The sequence below is a fragment of the Scomber scombrus genome, chromosome 7, assembly GCF_963691925.1.
Source record: "Scomber scombrus chromosome 7, fScoSco1.1, whole genome shotgun sequence".
NCBI lineage: Eukaryota > Metazoa > Chordata > Actinopteri > Scombriformes > Scombridae > Scomber > Scomber scombrus.
In genome coordinates, this window is record NC_084976.1 from 20,173,587 (window position 1) to 20,191,981 (window position 18,395).

Below are 18,395 nucleotides of genomic sequence, written 5' to 3' on the forward strand. Positions count from 1 at the left end.
TGGGTCTACATTAAATGGCCCGGGCCAGATGCTGAAAGGCAGAGCTGATAATTCAAAGAGTTTACATGTTTTATTATCAAATAATTTCTTTTTTTAAAGCAGCATTTTACATTGTCTTACATGCAAAGGGTTAACAAGGTGAAACCACTCTGCGTGCTGTCGTATCATGTGTCATACTCCCCAAATCTCAGCGTTCCTGTAACAAAGAAACTCCATCGCCCCCAAAGGCTTCACATTGAATTTCATCTTACAGTGTTGTTAAGGTCACAGCTCCCGCCCACAGGAGGCTCTGATTGGACGGTGAGCCTGCTGAAATATTCAATCAGACACCTTGCTAAGGGCTGTGATTGGACATAGCCGGTGCAGTTATGTAAATGAGCACCTGGTGGCGCTTGCTGGCCCGGCTGCGGAGCCCCGGATTGAGGTTGGGGCTCAGATTCAGAGAGGGGCCGAGGTGCAGGGACCCTGGACGGTCTCGCGTCTTTTTTCTTTTAAATATATCCCGACAAGTTTCATAACTAGTTTTGTCAAGAGTGTCAAGTGAAAGTCCGGTCGCGCGTCTTATACTGATATCGGTTAATTTGTTGTTTTCTGAGTTTTGGCAGAGGTCGTTCACTGAGCGCTCCGGGAGACTATTTGGATTACAGACATAACAGTAAACGTGTGTTGTTTACGGCAGCGTCGTTGTGTTTAATACAGAGTTCCTCCAAAAAGTTTGGACTGGTGTCAAAGCGCACTTCTTCGCGTCTTTTAGGTAAGTAAACTGATTTAATGTCACTTCACTCAACCAGCGGCTATAATAACATTGCAGCGGGTATTTCCAGCAGTATGTCTATGTGTGTGTGTGTGCGTGTGTGTGTGTGTTTGTGTGTGTTAGTTATGTCTGTGTGTCTGTCTGTCTGTGGTTTGGCGTCTGTAAGTCTCGGTGTGAGGCGGGCACGGCAGTTCTGGACGTCGGCCACGGACTGTTGGGAAGCGCGAATGAGGTGTAACGTTGCGCCCGGTCCCTGCACGTTTCTGTGGCTGATACGTTGTTGCACTTCCCGACTGCGTGGTTGAAATATCCGGACAGTTTATATCATGGTCTAGACTTATTACAAACAGTGCGGCTCAACATCTCGCTAAATGTAGGGTGCTTGGCAGCCGAGGAAACATTCAGTCCTTATTTGTGCCAAGAATACCGCTGTCACACGTTTAGGTTCACTTCATATATTCTCAAAATTGACTTTTATTTCTTCCACCCTTTCCTTCATCATCGCCCAAACTGTTGTATGGCTTTGGTTAAGTTGTTACAAGTCATTCCCTCCTTCACAGTCTGTTAAAGTCATTCTTCACTTGCTTCACGTTGCACCTCATTCACAAAAACACACACAGACCTCACAAAGTTAAACAAAAGTCAATCATCTCGGCAGTGCAAAGCTGTAAAACCCGATGAATGGGTCAGTAAAATGGCTAATGTTCAGCATCACCTCCAAGCATACAGGTGGTGGTCATCACACCGGCTATTAACCCTGTGACCTCACAGCTCCACAGGTGACCTCCAGTGAGACCATCAGCTCTGGTTTCACTCACCTCTGGCCTTAAATGAGGTGGTTCTCCTTTGGGGAGCTAATCAGTCTCCAGAAAAACTAAATTCTGCACAGGGCAGCCTGGCAGGGGACAGTGTGTGTTGATACAGAAAACATTCTCACACTCGGGGGATGAGCTGCCAGAAGCATTGGACTTTGAAAGGGAAATACATTTTGTGTTTGCATGAGCCAAGAGAAGGAGCTGCTGAGAATTGAATCAATCATGAGGCGTAATAACGGTGGTTTAGAAATCAAGGAAAAGTTTGTGTGCTGAAACCACACATTTAAGCTTTTCTGCTCCTGCATGTGACAGAAAGAGACAGAATGAGAGAGATGAGAATGTGATTTGATATGTTTCTGCTGCCAGCGTGGTCCTGTGTGTTTGTGCATGCCTCTTTGCTTGCAGGAAGGCGGAGGTGGCCTGATGGAGGACTTAACAATGGGCTTCAGTGGGTGTGCAGTGCAGCGGGCAGTCACCTTTTCCCACCGCTTGAAATCGGTAGATGTGAGTTATTGGCTGGGGGGACTGAGCAGGCAGTCCAGAGGAGGTGCAGCATTGTTAGACTCTTAGGAAGAGGAGGAGGAGGAGGAGGAGGAGGAGGAGGTGGTAGAGGCTGCCTGTGCTATTTGCCAATAGATAGACAGACAATAAAAGGCCATTTTTTTCTGTGTCCCTCCCTCTCTGCCTCTGTAGCAAAGGCAGGAGCATAAAGTGAGGAGCCCTTAGTGTTGGTACACAGTCCCTCATGGCAAGCACTGGTCTGCTGGATCCCCGTCTAATGGGCATCTGGCTGCTTATTCTACCACAGGGTCCCACGAGAGCCATCGGCCTTGCATAACTGCTTTTTATCAGCTGTGTAGTCCAGCAGAGGAGACGCAGAATATATTAAATAGTTGGATAGACGAGTTATGTGAGTATAATGGTGCATGCACACAGTTAGGGGACATATTTTTTTATTGATTTGTCTTAGTCTTGGCAGGCCTTGGAGAAAGTGACATGAATTGCATTACATGATTTGTGCAGAGGTAAGCACAGGGCAAAGTCATTTGTCTGCTATTGTCTGCGAATTGGCTGTTTGTTCTTTGTTCTGTTTTTGTCTTTAGAGATCTGAAGACTCTGCAGCAAAAGTCTTTGGAAGTCGTTTTTATGCACAAGACAAGAAAACAATGAATTGAGGTTTGGTAGATTTGCATTACTTTGCTGTTACTTCTTGATTGAGACACACAGATCCGGGTCTGCGTGCAAGCTCTGAAGCAGGTTTTGGTCTCTACATTGTGCTACAATGGGAACACTTGTTTGTCCAGCCTGGGTGATCATTGACCTCAGCCTATTGTTCTCTATCTGGATCATTGTTTTGGTGGCAGCCAGGCTTTGTGGCTTCATCTTTGTTACTCTTTCTGGTTGTTGACCCTCCTGAAAAGACTTCAGCAGGTGGATGGTAGAGAGGCGAATCCTGCACAATGACTGAATTGCATGTTTTGCACTGTTGCCTGATCTTTATGGCAATGCGGATAACATGTCTAGTTACCCACATGAAAGAGCACAATGGTGATAATTGTGTTTTCAGTCAAAAAGAACTGTCTTTTCTGCGACTCCTCACAGCGAGCATGCATCAGACAGCAGCTTCACTCAATTTCTGAATTTGGCCGTAATTGGCTGCCGACAGACTCAGCGCGACCCTCGAGGCCACTAGAAGAATTCATTTAAGTGCAAAGTCACAACATGGTTACTTGCTTCGCATCTCTACAGTACCAGTCTAATGGGAAATGAAACCAATTGAAGGCAGGGCTCCACTGTCCACCACTGTTTCCCTAAACTAATTTCCCCTAAAGTCTAGACAGCTGTACTTTTCAATTGCATTTAGTTTATGTGTGGTCACACGCACAGCAAGCTTGACAAGACTGTCAGAAAAGCAAATTAATCATGTAATGAGTGGTGACACTTCAAAGCGGGATCCGGCTGTTCTTGGACTTTAGTTGTCAGTAAGTTCTCGAATCTATATTTTATTTCAACTCTCTGAAATCTGCATCTCCCAAGTCCTACCTTCTCTCAGATCAGCCCTTCCCTCCTCACTCCATCCCTCCCTGACATCCAGCATACCTTTGATCCGCTAATTGATCATTCTGGCAATCTGTCTCTCTCCCTACATCTAACATGGAGCACAGATTCTCCTTCTTCATCTTCTATCTCTCCATTCCCTTTGAAGCAGTGCTAGATGTTTCATTTATCCTCCTCTCTCCTCCCCCTCTCGCACCGCTCTTCCATTTTATCCTCAGTCTCCCTTCTCCTATCGTCCCTTTGAGTCTCCTCTCCTCATTTATCTGTTTGCTCTTCTCGTCGAGGGTGCCCTGGTTAGAAAGCACAGTGGCTGCTTGGATGTAAGGCAGCTGGGGTTATGTTTTGGCTGCTGAGGTTTCTTCAAAGAATTTGTCACATTATCTTATCGAGGTATCGCATACTTTGGCTTGATGACTCATTTTAGCACGGAGACCTGCAAAAATACCTCTAAACTAAACTATCAGTGAGTGGCAAAGTATTTTCTTCTAATAAAATAATGCTATCGAACTAATGTATCATTTTTTTTTAACTGCAATACATGTTTTATGGCTTGTTTTATGAAATGATAAAAACACTTTCATTAAATCAAATGATGTTTAGTCCATTTAATGATCTAATGAGGGAAGGACATAGCCTCAATGCTAATGCTGAATCCTGTGAGCTGAGTCCAATAATAAAATACTCTCATTTAATCATATGATGTTAAGTCAACTTAATGATCTAACGAGGGAAGGACAGAGCCTCTGTGCTAATGCTGAATCCTGTGAGCTGCATCCAACTGTGAATCACATCGACCTCCTTCACACGTCTTGCCAGCAACTGGCAGTTCAAGTTATCGCTTCTGGAAAAAGTCGGCAAACCTTATGAAAGATGGAAACTCTCACAAACTTAAAAGCCAGCTTGTTCTCTGTTCCCGCTCTTCTTTTTTCTTTTTTTTTTCTTTTTCATCTCTGATCCAATCCTCACACTGTGGTGGTGTTTTTTCGTCTGCTCGCACACACACCATGCCTCTTGTGGCTCTGTATACCACTAACAATTACTAATGGCTTCTGGCAAAGTAAGTGCTTTTGAAACCTTGCTGGAACATGGAAGAACATTACATTCAACTTCAAAGAACACCTTCTTTTTTTTTTAATGTCTTCACTTCGTATGATCAATTTTAGCTGCAACAGCATCCACTTTGAATAGGGTGGACCTGTCTGTCTTCACCTCCCAGAGGTTTGGAGGGGCACATTAACACCAGGAAACTGTTGTGTGATGTGTAATTTAACTCTTTTTAGGAGGCTTTTCCCCCGCTAAGAGGGAGGAGGAGGACTGTAAGTGTGACAGAGGTATCAACCTGTGCCCGAGGCTTTTAACAGAGATGGATTGTGTTCATTTCTGTGGCTATACAGTTCCAGATTTTATGTTGATGAGATCACAGCAATTTTGGCTCCTAATTTGCTTTTGTGTGGGAGGTTTTTTTAGTTTGTCCTCTGCAGTAGCTAAACATTAAACAGCTCAAAGATGACGTATCTCTCTTCCCGTCATTCATTAGAAAAGAGAAGGAGACATCTGTTAGAGGGCTGGGTTAGGCCAGTCTGTTTTTCTCACTTGGACTCAAAATGCTGAGTCTCGCTGAACTCATTCCTGTTTGACCTGATCTCTGTGGTTTTCTTTCGGCTCTGTTCTGTTTCTCTCTGGGCTATTCCCCTCTCCCTTCAACCGTTCTCTCTCTCTCTCTCTCTCTCTCTCTCTCTCTCTCTCTCTCTCTCTCTCTCTCTCTCTCTCTCTCTCTGTATTTCAATAGCTGCTCACTGGATGAATAATTCTCACCCTCCTGCGGGCAAAAAGTTGCCTTTGTCCCACGCTCACACTGTCATTCGGAGGTTTACTGTTCGATTTCCGAAGAGACTTTTCCTCCACCATGGCTTTCTGTCTGTTTGTCTGTCCACAGCCGTTTTCTCTCTGTTCATTGTGAGAGTAACACCATGCTGTCACATGCCTCTCCTTTCTCCTTTCACCCCATCCTCCCCTCTGCTTCTCACTTGTTCTCTGACAGGTGGTATGGAGACTGTGCAAATTGAATTCAGGGAAATGGACGCTGTGACTTGCCATCACACTGCAGCCCTAAAACAGCGTCTATGTCAAACTTGATCCCAGAGAGCCACATACACTCTGCTGGCACACTGTCATATTAACATGCTAATGCCACCACATATCTAGATTCTCATTACGACTTTTACACCCACGCTCCAACTAAGGTCAAACTCAGGACTAATCTTTCCTCACTGTAGCAACAAGGATTTGTTTCATGCAGCAGATAAATCAGGTTCACTTTTCAGCACAGGAGAGAAAGACCTTTTTATTAAGTTACTCTCACTAAAAAGTGAAAAGGCACTCCTTTCATTCCAGATGGATTATACAGAAGAAGAAAGAGAGAAAAGTAGGAGCCGATGAGAGTCTATCTACATGTACTGACATGTGTAAAGCTTCAAGCTCTGAGAACCAACACAGGGTTCCAGTTTCTGTCAATCAAACCCGAAAGAAAGTAAAACACACTGTCCTAGTGTTTTTCCTTTGCATGCATGAGGAGAGAGGACTCACACAATGCAGCTAAGAAACAGCCATCTCTGTGTCGGTCATGTTGAATGCCAGAGGTGTTAATAACGCCTTTGTTCAGTAGTTGTTGTTTTTTTGCTCAAAGTTGTTTGTCATATTACAGCATTACCATATTGTCTACTGCTGTTTTAATTTAGCTCATACCAGACAGTCCAAATGTATCTGGGTTGTGTTTTTACTGTTTAAGTATCTGACCAGTCCTATTTCCCCAGCAGATGCTATTACATTGGAGCAAAATAACACAGCTGTCATTAAAAAACAATCCAGACTAAATGTTGTTTTTGTACGGCAGGTCTGTTGTTTGGTAGACATATTTTAGGTCCACATGGTTAAGGCTTTGTGTTTTGATTCGTGTGATGATTGATATGAGACAAACCTGCAAATTTTACCTTTTTTTCTAAACGTTTCATAAGCTTTTAAATGGATCAGAGTTGAACAAATCACTTGTCAGGACAGGAATATAAGAGCAACTTTACAGCAGCTTTGCCCCGAGAGCAAAGAGTTTCAAACTGACGGATAAACTGTATTCTGCAGAAAATTAAAAAGTCAAGTAGACCTAGTTTGTCAACGTAGGACATATTCTACTGCCATAATTTGGGATACTGAATGTTAATAGTCAGGACAGACCAGGAACCACTGAACAGTGTTTACAGAAAACACACACACACCTTTTCTTCACCAACCACCTTTAATAACTCTAAATAACTTTTTTTAAATGAGTCAGATTATTTGCAAGACAGATCCTATATTATGGTGTTACCCTGTTTCTAAAGACACTGTGGTGTTATATTATGATTGATCAATTGTTTGGTCTATAGATTGTTAGAAAATAGAAATGGCCATCACTGTCCTAAAGCCCATGATCATGTCTTAAAATAAGTTATTTCTTCTGATCACAATTTCAACATTCACTTCACTGTCACATTAGTAAAAGTAAAGCAGCAAATGGTCTCAACTGAGAAGCAAGAACTGGGTAATGTTTAACATTTTTGCTTTAAAAATTGCTTAAACAACTGATCATTTATTAAAATAGTTAATGACTCAAATGGTTGCTAACTAATTTAGTGGCAATCAATGTATCGATTCATTTGATAATAATTTAAACTCTGCATTCATTTTGGGTCTTAAACTAGTGCGTGTGTGTTTTTTGGCTGTATTATGTGCTGCCTCCACAAATTAAGTTTCTAACAGAAAAACAAAGTGATTAGCGATGTTTCATGACCACACCAACAAAAAACAGAGGAAAAACAAAAGGAAAATGGGTTTCTTGCCACAAGCTTGGTGTAACGCTTTGTTTCTGCACTTACAAATAGTTCTGTGTGGCTGCTGTTGATGAAAGCATTCTTCATTTGCCAGACCAACCTGTGGTAATCAGTCACCATTTGTCTCTGTCTGCCGAGCAATGCTGCAACTGGTATTGAATGAGGGGCCAAGTGGACCTGTTTCCAAGTATAAAGTAGACGGGGAAAACATGCAAGTTTCACTCTCTGGCTATGATTGATTTCAGCTTTCTGTAGCCACACGCTAATGAACCCAACTTTACTGCATTCATTTTTTACTCGTTTTTGTACTACCCCTGAGCCTCAGCTCATGGGTCTCTGTGCCAAACTGTCGCCAGTGTTAGCCTGTGAGTTAGTTCCCTTATGAGCGTTTTGACACAGCTCTGCTATGTCAGTGCCACAAGGAAGGTACGTTTTGAATTGGGTATTTTTTGGGAGAAAACTGAGTTGTCGTAATGAATCATTTGCTTTTCAGCACCTCCAAACACTTTTACAGTCCCCCTTTCTTCAGTGTTTCATTATGATTCACAACCTCCCTCGGTCACATGCTATACTTTCTCCTTTTCTCGTTTCGCTTTGGCTCTAAGGGAAGCTGCTGTTTAATTTGTTTTTCTGACTCGGCCTCTGTTGCTGTCTTTTCCTTCGACTCTCATTACCTTGTTTAAGTGACTCATCACTATTCTTCCCTTCTGCTTCCTCAACCTCTGATAAAACTCAGTGAAAGCAAATTCCACAGTTGTGACTGGAACTTCCTTGAATAGATGAATACGGTGATGCACAGCTTTACAATTTGATGACCAGTGAATGACCAGCGGTATGACCAATAGTCATAACACCAACTGTACTCATAGCTTCCGGACATATCATGCATCATCTTTAACTACAGCAGGTAGGCATTACATGTGTACTGCTTGTATTCAGTCAGTGTTAAGACCAGAAATCTCCAGCTTGCTTAGTTTCCATCTTCACTGGCTGTGAGGGGGAGCAGCTCTGTTGTTTTCTCTCTCAGCGTAAAAAGAAATATTACACCAAGTGATATTATTTTAATATTTCACCACAGTAAGCTAAAAGAAATTCTTCTAAGATGAAAAAGGGAACCCTGTGGTACAGATTTGTGGAGCGGTTGTTCTGTTAAAACAAGAAAATAATGCAACCCCCCCCCCCCCCCCCCCTCTCAGGAATCAGGACTCCACTGAGTCACACAGAAACAAGCCTATTTTCAGGAAAGCCATCAAATGACCTTGTTTCCGTAGCTGGTACCATCTCACCCTTCAAAGTGTTGTGAGGGTGGAAGATTAATTCATCCTTCCTTCTCTCCAGGACTGGCAGAGTTGTGGTGCGTACGACTTCACTAGTTTCCTCTTGCTGACGGAAATCCAAACAAAGAGCTCACTACTCGCAGTCTCCCCAGTGGCCATTAGTCATGTCTAACTGAGGCAATGTGTTGCTCTATCTGGCTGTTACCGGAGACTTCACACGTTGAGGTCTGTGTATAGAACAACAGAGACATTTGAGTGAAGAGAAAAGGCTGGAAGGTTTTGTATGTAGCAAATCATATACATTATAACCTTATTGCTGAACTTCATGTAAAGCAAACACATTTTTAAATACATTTCCTCCCTTTATGTTATTTTTAGTTCATAGTCTGCCAGCACTGAAGAAATTAAAACAATCTTCTCTCACATTAGGTACCAGTATTTTGTGTCTGCTATAAGTTAGATAAGAAGCTGATAAAGCAGCGACTTGTAAGGATGGCAGTGTCAGTCTATCATGTCGGCCCAGACTGAAACATCTCAGCAACGTTTTGATGAATTGGCATGACAGACTGTCAAACTATTCATTGTCCATAGAGGATGAAGCCTGACTGACCCCCAACTTTTCCTCTAGCGCCACCTTGAGGTAGACATTTTAGCTTTTTAGTAAAAAGATCTTCTAAACATCATCGTGAGCATTGTCATCGTCGTTAGCATGCTGATGTTAGCCTTTAGCTCAAAGCAATACAGTTCCCATCTACATTCTGGCAGAGCTTATAGACTTAAAACGCCCCTGCGACTTACATAATTTGCAAAATGAAGCCCAGAAATAGAAATAATAAGCAAACATAATAATTGTCAAAAGCATATTTTGAAGTTTGTAGTTTCTCACTTTTAAAATGTTGCTGCTCAGCCCTTCTCTTGAGCTTTAGATGTTGATTACATAACTGTGACTGAAAAAATGGACTAAACATTGACTGTGATTTATTACTTCTCTTGGATTTTACATATTAATACTTTACTAACATAGAGTGAAAGTAATGGTTATCTGGAAGGTAGGACATCTAAAAAATAAAAAAAAAAGCCAAGTTATGATGTGCTTTGCAAAGAGGTCCGCAGTGATGTAAATAATGCATAGTTTGTAGCTAATGGGCCAAAACATGTAAAACCACTTGAATAATCCTTTAGGTTACATTTGCACTGGCAGCCTTTATACAACTGGAAAGAACAACGCATGCTAATGTTCCAACACGAGGGGCACCCTAGAAAAGACGCAAACCAGTGCCAAGGCTGTCCTGACAGTTTTCACTGAAGTAATCTAATTATAGAAAGTTTGGCAAACTATCTTCAATGATGCAATGGCTGCTAACTAAAAAAGTTCTTCCGTCTTCCTCTCCTCTCGACTCTGGCTCTCTGGTGTCAGTTGTGTTTCACTGTGTGGGACAGAAACAGCAGCTGCTCATAAGTATTCATTAGTCCTGCTCATAGATTAGCTGAGACAAAAAGTGAGGGTGTAGATTGGGCTGCACACTGTGCTGCCTCCTCCAGAACACAGCGGGCCCTTCTCCCTCTCTCTGAGCACTAACCACAGCTGTTCTACCACTTGACTTTTTCAACAACAAAGTTCTCGTATGGCCGCAGCCACTTCTGTTCCTGAAACATTTGTCTAGCTGCTTTTTTTCCTCTTGTGTATACAATCTTCTCTCCCTTTGTGATGTGTTGGATAAAGGTTTGTTTCCGTTTCTGCCTGTTTGACAAAACAGTGATAAGGCGCTGTTGAAGATCGTGTTTGTTGACATTAGGGTGGTTGTTATGGTGATTGACTCGCATTTGTGTACCAAAACACCTGATCATCAGATTCTCAGCTCTGTTTTTTGGACTCTGAGCTTTACTGTAGTCCAGTAAGCCTGTTTCAGCATTTCATCATCTGGCATACTCGCACAATTACTTACTCATTTGGACGACTTGGGTGTTTTTCTCCAAATAAAGAAAATATGTCTGTCCCTCTTTCTCCCCTCTTTCTCCCCTCTGTTGCTCTCCCCACTTGGAACACATGCACCACGTATTGGTTGCGTTGTGTCTCCCAGTCAGGACAGCTGCACTGGCTGGCTATCCCTAAGATCTCTTCTATGCCCACATACGCGCCCCACGCACCCATGCATGCACACTCTGCGAGGCCATAAGTCACCCTCTCTACACCACCTCCCTCCACCCAAACACACACACACATGTACCCATGTCATCGCTGCTCTCGTTCCACCATCTCCGCCCTCTTGGTTCTCTGCATCTGAGCTAACTCTACTCCTTTACCGCCCCCCCCACCCCCGTCCTCCTCCATCCGATCTTCTGTCACTACAGCTGTGTGTCAGCTGTCGACCTGTCCCAGTCTAGTCAAAGATGAAGTCGAAACACAGAGGGTCCACAGGGAAGACTGCCTGGCCTCTCTGTCTCTCCCAGCTGTCACTCCCACTTCAGACTTCCACTTATCACAAGTTTTCTTTCGTCCCTGTTGCTTCACTACTAGACGTCTTTCTCAAACACGTTCAAAAATAAAATATGCACAAGGGAAGAAGCCTTTGAAATACACTCTTTTTCTTCCCCTTCTATGGTGCACATAATATATTGGTAAAATGATGTTCGTGTTGTGTGACAAAAAGCAAAAAACGTTTCAATGAAGAAATCATAGAACATTATGTCATTTTTACAAATGAATAGAGGTTTCAATGATGTTTTAAAGTCTGTGATGAGGTTACTTTGCCTAGCACAGAACACATGTGTATCTCTTTAATCTAAAAATACATTGACATCTTTCTTTTTGTTATATCACACTTATTGGTTTTCATTTCTCCAATTGTACAGCTTAATCTCTTTGTTATTTATTCCAAACAAGCATCTCCAACTGGGTGATCCATATACGCTCCGTCCTAATAAGGGAAAATAGGTTTGAAATCAGTAATTTGGAGAAATGATTGGCATTTCAAAATACAGAAGGAATACAATTCACTGGGAGTAAATAGGGCTGGGCAAATTATACCATCTTCAGTTACCACGCTGCCAGATAGAAAAACAAATTAACGTGTGAAAGTGGCCTTTGTTATATGGCTCTGTGCTTGTCCCTCTGGGGTTTGGCCCATTGCTGAGCTTGCACACAAAACGTTGAGAAATAAATGACTGTGAGACATGCTGTGTGCTTTGGACTAAGAGGATTTTATTGAGAGAATTGAGTTATCGATGGAGGAGGAAAGCCTGTGAGCTCGGCAGGCCCAGGCTAGAGCTGTATGTGTGAATGTGTAATGTGTATGTGGGTTTAAAATCAATGGTGCTTTGATGGTGGTTGGTGCAGTTTGAACAGGCACAGACAGGAATCCTAAATATACTCTTATATCTCTTTTCTCCTCTCTCCCAAAGGTATGCCTGTGGTCATCAGCGTGTCACCGGACAGGTAACCAGGTGTGTTGCTGCTGTCATGGCTCTGCCAATCCTGCAGCTGTTGCCTATCACTGTGGTCACAGTCCTGGTGGTGCTGGTGTCGTCTTCAGAGGACCAAGAGTGGCACTTTAACCCAGGTAGGATGTCACATACACATACACAAGACAAAGCGAACATCTAAATAGGTGATGGATCAATTGTTTGCCCCATTTTTGTGTATTTTCTTTCTCTCTTTGACTGTTTTTCCCTAAAAAAAAAAAAATGCCACATTTGAAACAGCCTAGAACATTTCAAGGTTATTGTTATTTTTTATTCCTTTAAAATCAGATACAACTGTATTGTCAAACCTCTTGCCCCTCTTCCTCTCCACGAGCCCACTGAGCCGACATTCTCCTCACATTCTCAGATCAGTAAGGCTCATTCTCCGTCCGCTATCAACAGGCTATCCTGTGTCCTCTCCTGTCTGCCAGCCGGTTGTGTGTAATAGGAGAGTGAGATAGCTGGGCCGTCTCCCTCTGGCTCGTCAAGACCACTAATGCACAGGCAGCTCATGAAAGTGTCAGTCAAAATGTCGGGGAAGGGAGCGCATGTGGGGTTACTGAATGTGAGCCAGCCAGGTGTAACCAGAGGAGACTGTTCGCAGCACAGTCAACCTCCTGACTGCAGAAGCCAAACTTCAAATGAGTCAAGAGCTGTAACTAATGATTACTTTCATTGTCTGTCAATTTTCTTTTGATTCATCACTTAGTCTGTAGATACCCATTACACATTTACATTTGCACTTCATGGTGACATCTTTAAATTGCTTGTTTTGTGTATTCAACTATCCAAAACCCAAGTATATTAAGCTTGCAACGAAACAGAGAAGAAGCAACAAATCCTCACATTTGAGAAACTGAAACCAGTATTTGGGATTTCTGCTTCTCAAATGACTTAAATGAGCTGAAATGATTTGTCAGTTAATCTTAGTAATAGTTAGTTGTTTGATAAACATGATTTTGATATTTGATCAATCATTCAATTCAAAAGAATGCCCAAGATCTTCTGGTTCACGCTTCTCAGTTATGAGGATTTTCGGCTTTTCTTCATCTGATGTCTTAAGATCTAATGTGTAAACAGAATATCATTGAGTTTTGGACTGTTGAAATTATCATATTAGGTTCAAAGAAACTGTGAGTGTGGAAACTGTGATTTTTCACTACGTTTTGACATTTAATAGATTAAATAACTACTGGACTTAATTGAGAATAATTAGATCGAAAAATGTAATAATTGTAAACCCTCATCTAAACTGGTGGATTAATTGTCTGTTAAACGACTAACTGATTTATTGACTTGTCATTTCCACATTTAATGAGACTAGGATGGGAAGCTAGATTGATGGAAAAGTCATTAGATAGACGAATAGACTCTGGCTGAGCTCACCCACCCAATCCCACACAGTTTGTCTTGTGAAATTAACAGAATCAAGCTTGATGGTGCAATCAGAAAGATTTAGTATGTGGGCCTAATTTTTATGAAAAATTACAAAAAGAGAAGGTGAATGCAGAGGACATCAGGGATGATGGAGACAGAGAGGTGAGAAGATTGCAGATGGCGGGGGTGTTGACTGGTGGTGTGATGATGATGATGATGTAATGAAATGGGCACCTGTCTGCAGGGCGTGGATGAGCTCTGTGTGTATGTGTGTATATGTGTGTGTATGCTGCACCCGTTGGGGCTTTTAGGGTTTGTCATCCAGTCCAACATTCCAGTCCGCTGACTCAATGACAGAAACTGAGTGAGGCGCCCCCGCCTCCTTCTGTCACCCTCCCTTCCATATCACTGTCAGTACCCCTTTCCACTTTATCACTACCCAAACCCTCCCTCAGCCTCTCACTGCCCCTCTACATCCCCCCTCCACCCAGTCCTGAGGACTGACTTCAGAACAGATAGCTGGGTCATTGGGTAATCCCTGCCTGGGACCATGCTATCTGGATCACTTGATAATGCCTGTCGCTGGAGCGGAGTCAGCGCAGATATCCGAAACCTGTCTGTGTTCTTTCATTCGCCCTTCGTTTCTGTCTCCCTTTTGTTCCCTTCCTGCAAATCCCCCAGCAGTGGTAACTGGAACAGGGGCTATGCAGTATTGCTGAAGCCCTGAGTCCTTTATGTGGTACGGAAAGCTAGTTAGAAAGACAAAAAGGAAAAAAGGAAAGGTGTTATCATAGAGAAGACAGGTTCCAACACACACACACAAGGGGCTCTTTATAAAGTATGTGTTTGCTCTTTAAGATGCAGATATGAATATTAATGACTACATTTGATATAGTTATAGGACAAAGGAGAATTTGAGATGATGCAAAACACTGATTATGTTTTACACAAGCTCATTAGTACGGACCCTCTTCCCCCTTCCTACACACACACACACACACCTCCCCCAAGAGATTTAGTAACAAATATGAGAGGACAGGAACAATTTATTGGAGAGTTTGGTATTTCTTTTCCCCCTTCTGAGTGTGCGTGTGGGTTATGAAGCATGAAGTCCGGAAGTTTTCCCAGATATGACATAACAACATTATACTCCGTGACCAATGATGGTTGCTGAGTCTCTAATGGAAATATTAGGTTTTCCCTGGACTTCATACAGATGAGAATGTTGCTCATGTCTCTATCCGGTCTCTGTCTCTCTCTCTCTTTCTTTATCTCTCTCTCTCGTACATCTTTCTCTTACAGCTCAGTGTCGTTACGCCCTGGGGATGGAGGATGGCACCATCCCAGACTCTGACATCACTGCCTCCAGCTCCTGGTCAGACTCCACTGAAGCCAAACATGGACGGTAGGAGATGTGTGTGTGTGTGAGAGTGTGTGCAGTGGTGGAAAGTAACAAATTACATATTCTTCATTACTAGAAGCGAATAGCTTTTCATGTACTCACTCTTTGTTGGTTACAGTCTATAAACTGTTATTCTAATTCCAATTTTATTTTTTTTGCTCTCAAATGTAGAAAGGTGTCACATGTGACCTGAACTATATGTAAAGGTTAAGATTTTTATGTTTCACTGCCCTCTGATTACACCCTGCACGTCATCATGGATGTTTTGGTGTTGTCAGACGTTTGCTCTGTTGCACCTGTAACCCACCTGTAATTACTTTGTATAGTTGAGAATCACAGAGCCTTATTTTTTTTTTACAATTAGACCATTTTTAGATGCTTGCTGTAGTTTCATATTTTACGGTTTATTTTTCCTACATTTGCTGGCAGCCACTGCCTTGTTGTTGTGGGCTATTGCAGACTTTCCAAATCAGCCTGCAATTAAATTGTCATTGCATCAGCATGCAGTGCCAATTTAACAGTGACAAAAATGAATACAGACTTAATATTCACTGTGATGGATTACACAACTCAAATAAGTTCCAATCGTGCACTCATTTATTTTCATACCATACAGAAATAAATGGACACCAGGGGATACCTGTGGAACAATTGAAAAAGCACTCACACATTTCAGAAACAGAGCACGTTGGTGTTCAAAATGATGCAATGTGATTCAATTAAATGGTTTAAAATGTGCAAAACGACAGGTGTGGCCCTTTGAATTCTTCCAAAGGAAAGATGGTCCCGATTTTGAATAGCAGCACAGTCTTGGACATGAGTTGGTTTATATTCAAACACATTTTACTCTTTAAAAAGCTATTGTTGTACTTAATATTTGTTTTCAGTGCAACACTTCCCACAAATTCCAGTCTTGAGGACATTAAAGTGAAATGAATGCAGTAATCCAATATCTTTCTGAATAATCTTTAAGATAAGTAACAGTACTTCTACTGGAGTAAGATATTCTAGTACTTTCTTTGTACAGGAACATGCACATATCACAGAGGACTGATGTGTTTGTCTGCGTGCCTTTTTGTCAGTCTGTTGGCACCATGCTAAAGTAATTTGTCTGCAGTCTATTAGATTATGGTAGAAAATGATAGTGTGTGTCTTTGTTAAACCCACTTGGTAATCATATTACCACCTTGTCTGTCCGGCAGCGAGGTCAGATTCATGAGAGCAAGCTAGGCCTGCACCATGCTACAGCCATGTGTAAGAGTGTTCACAGGATTACTGTATGTTTGCCTGTCATGTACTGTACGGTGTGCGTTCATGTGTCTCCGCCAGTCTGCTGGGCTGGGTCTCTTGGCTGAGTGTCTAACCATGTGGAAATGATTATTAGCTCCAGCTCTTTTTAAGAGACATCAGGGACACACTGAGGAAGAAAGAGAGAAAACAGAGTGAGCAGCGGACGTTAAAAAAAAAGGAAAACAAGTGAGATGTGGATCAGTGTGATGTTGTGCTGAAAGCAGGGGAGAATTTAATTTGAAAACAAGGTATGAGGGAGGGTGTTGGGTAAAGGGAGGGATTGAGGGATGCAAAACAGTTTTTTATGGCTGCTGTTGCTGCTGTTAACCTTTGGCAGTACTGAGTGGGACATGAGCTGGTTTATATTCTAACAGTTAAGGTCAGGATGTTACATTGGCCATTTCACATGGCTAGTAACTGAGTAACTTTTACCCTTTAAAGAACTGTTGTACTTAATATTTGTTTTCAGTGCACCAAATTCCACACACTCCAGTGAAATATCAGCATATTGGACTGAGAGAGTTGGGGAAAAGATGGAGGGGATAAGGGAATTGATATCAAGGGGCGGAGTGGAGAGTTGGCTGGTATTTAGGTGGGAAGCAAAGGACAGAAAGAGAAATAGGAGGAAAATGAGGCACTTGGCAGAACAGTGTGCTATAATGTTAATCCTTCTGGCTGGTGCACGATGGACTGAACTCTACCCAGCCACATTCCTCCCTCCTCATCCTTCTCTTCCCTCCACCTCCCTCCATCACAGGACACTTCGTGGAGCACTAATGTGTTGATATCATCTTGAGTTTTCCGGCTGCATGATCTCACCCACCGAGGGCAGAATGGGATTGATTAAAAATGCTAGCGCCACAGTCAGGGAGACAGAGTTGATATAGTGATTTGTTTATGGCGGTCTGAGCAGAAGCTTTCATTTTGAGAGAAGCCCCCGCAGTGGTCAGAACGTGGTTGTGGCTTGGCGTCTGTTCCAAAGCTTCCCATCCAAGTTGATCCAACGTCACAGTCACTCAGCCAAGTTGTGGTCTCGATGCGGCCAATATGTGGTGGTAGTATGGACTAGCTTTTCAGAGTCGATCGAGGAAGGTCACACTGAGTGAAAATCTCTCAGTGGTGCATGTGTGTGGTCATGGCAGGCCCGAGAAGCTGTAAAACTGTGAGCACAGATTGGTCCTGACGTCCCACAACAGATCTTGTGAGGTTTGAAGTATGTGGAAGAGCTCGTCATCTTCACTCTGCTCCTTTCATCTCTTTTCCTTCTCTTCATGAGCCTCATGTGTTCTCTGCATTTTCCATCTGTGTGCAGTCTCTGTCTCTGTTGCCTACTGTGCTTTTACCCATAGCCAGTTCTCTGCCTCTCTGTTTTTCTCTCTTTCAGACAGCATTGCCCTATATGTGAATATTCAGCTGCTGCGCAATCCAATATGTATGCTAGTAGCCTAGAGGAAGTTTCAGGCTGTTTGTATTGAATTCTCATTGTACCTCTGCGTGCTGCCGGTGCCAGGTTTTGATGTAGTTAGTCTTGTTGTGAATGTGTCTGTGTTTGTTTCTCTGTGTGAATGTTTTGGTGTGGGACTGGGATTTTGCGAACTTTTCAGTAATGTCTTATTTTCACATTTTTAGGTTGTTTTTTCCCCCCACGTTGTTAAGTAACAAAATACGTTTCTCTCTCTGTGTCTTTCTCAGGTTGAGCACTGGAGAGGGGGATGGCGCATGGTGTCCTGCAGGATCTGTCTTCCCCAGTGGATCAGAATACCTTCAGGTCAGACACTCACATTAACTTGGCAGTCACATTTAGATTTAGAGTTAGTGCTCAGTCCAGCCTCTGTATTAAATTATTTTCAGTGGTTATTTTATGATTATCAAGTAGAAAGCTTCCCTGAACAAATAAATTACTATTATGACTGTCTCATCAGGTTCTGTAACCATAATTCACTTAGCACCTTGCTGCAGTGATTTTAGAGCAACTATGTGATATTTTTGGGCTTCAAAGTCAAGTCAAGTACAACCGTATTGCTTAAAGGAATAGTTAGACATTTTGGGAAATACCCTTATTCGTTTTCTGGCTGATTTAAAGGAGACACTAAATAT

The 18,395-nt window shown here is 42.5% G+C and overlaps 1 protein-coding gene across 2 annotated transcripts in view; it reads left to right on the plus strand.

Annotated features, from left to right (window-relative positions):
* The first annotated feature begins 437 nt into the window (after positions 1 to 437).
* Positions 438 to 18,395, plus strand: part of ddr1 (discoidin domain receptor tyrosine kinase 1) — a 41,176-nt gene continuing 23,218 nt past the window's right edge. For both annotated transcript variants that reach the window (XM_062421759.1, XM_062421760.1), the window contains exons 1-4: positions 438 to 754; positions 12,170 to 12,327; positions 14,909 to 15,011; positions 17,991 to 18,066. In XM_062421759.1, coding sequence (XP_062277743.1) covers positions 12,228 to 12,327; positions 14,909 to 15,011; positions 17,991 to 18,066 — 279 coding nt within the window. In that variant the 5' untranslated portion in view covers positions 438 to 754; positions 12,170 to 12,227. The remainder of the gene's footprint in view (positions 755 to 12,169; positions 12,328 to 14,908; positions 15,012 to 17,990; positions 18,067 to 18,395) is intronic.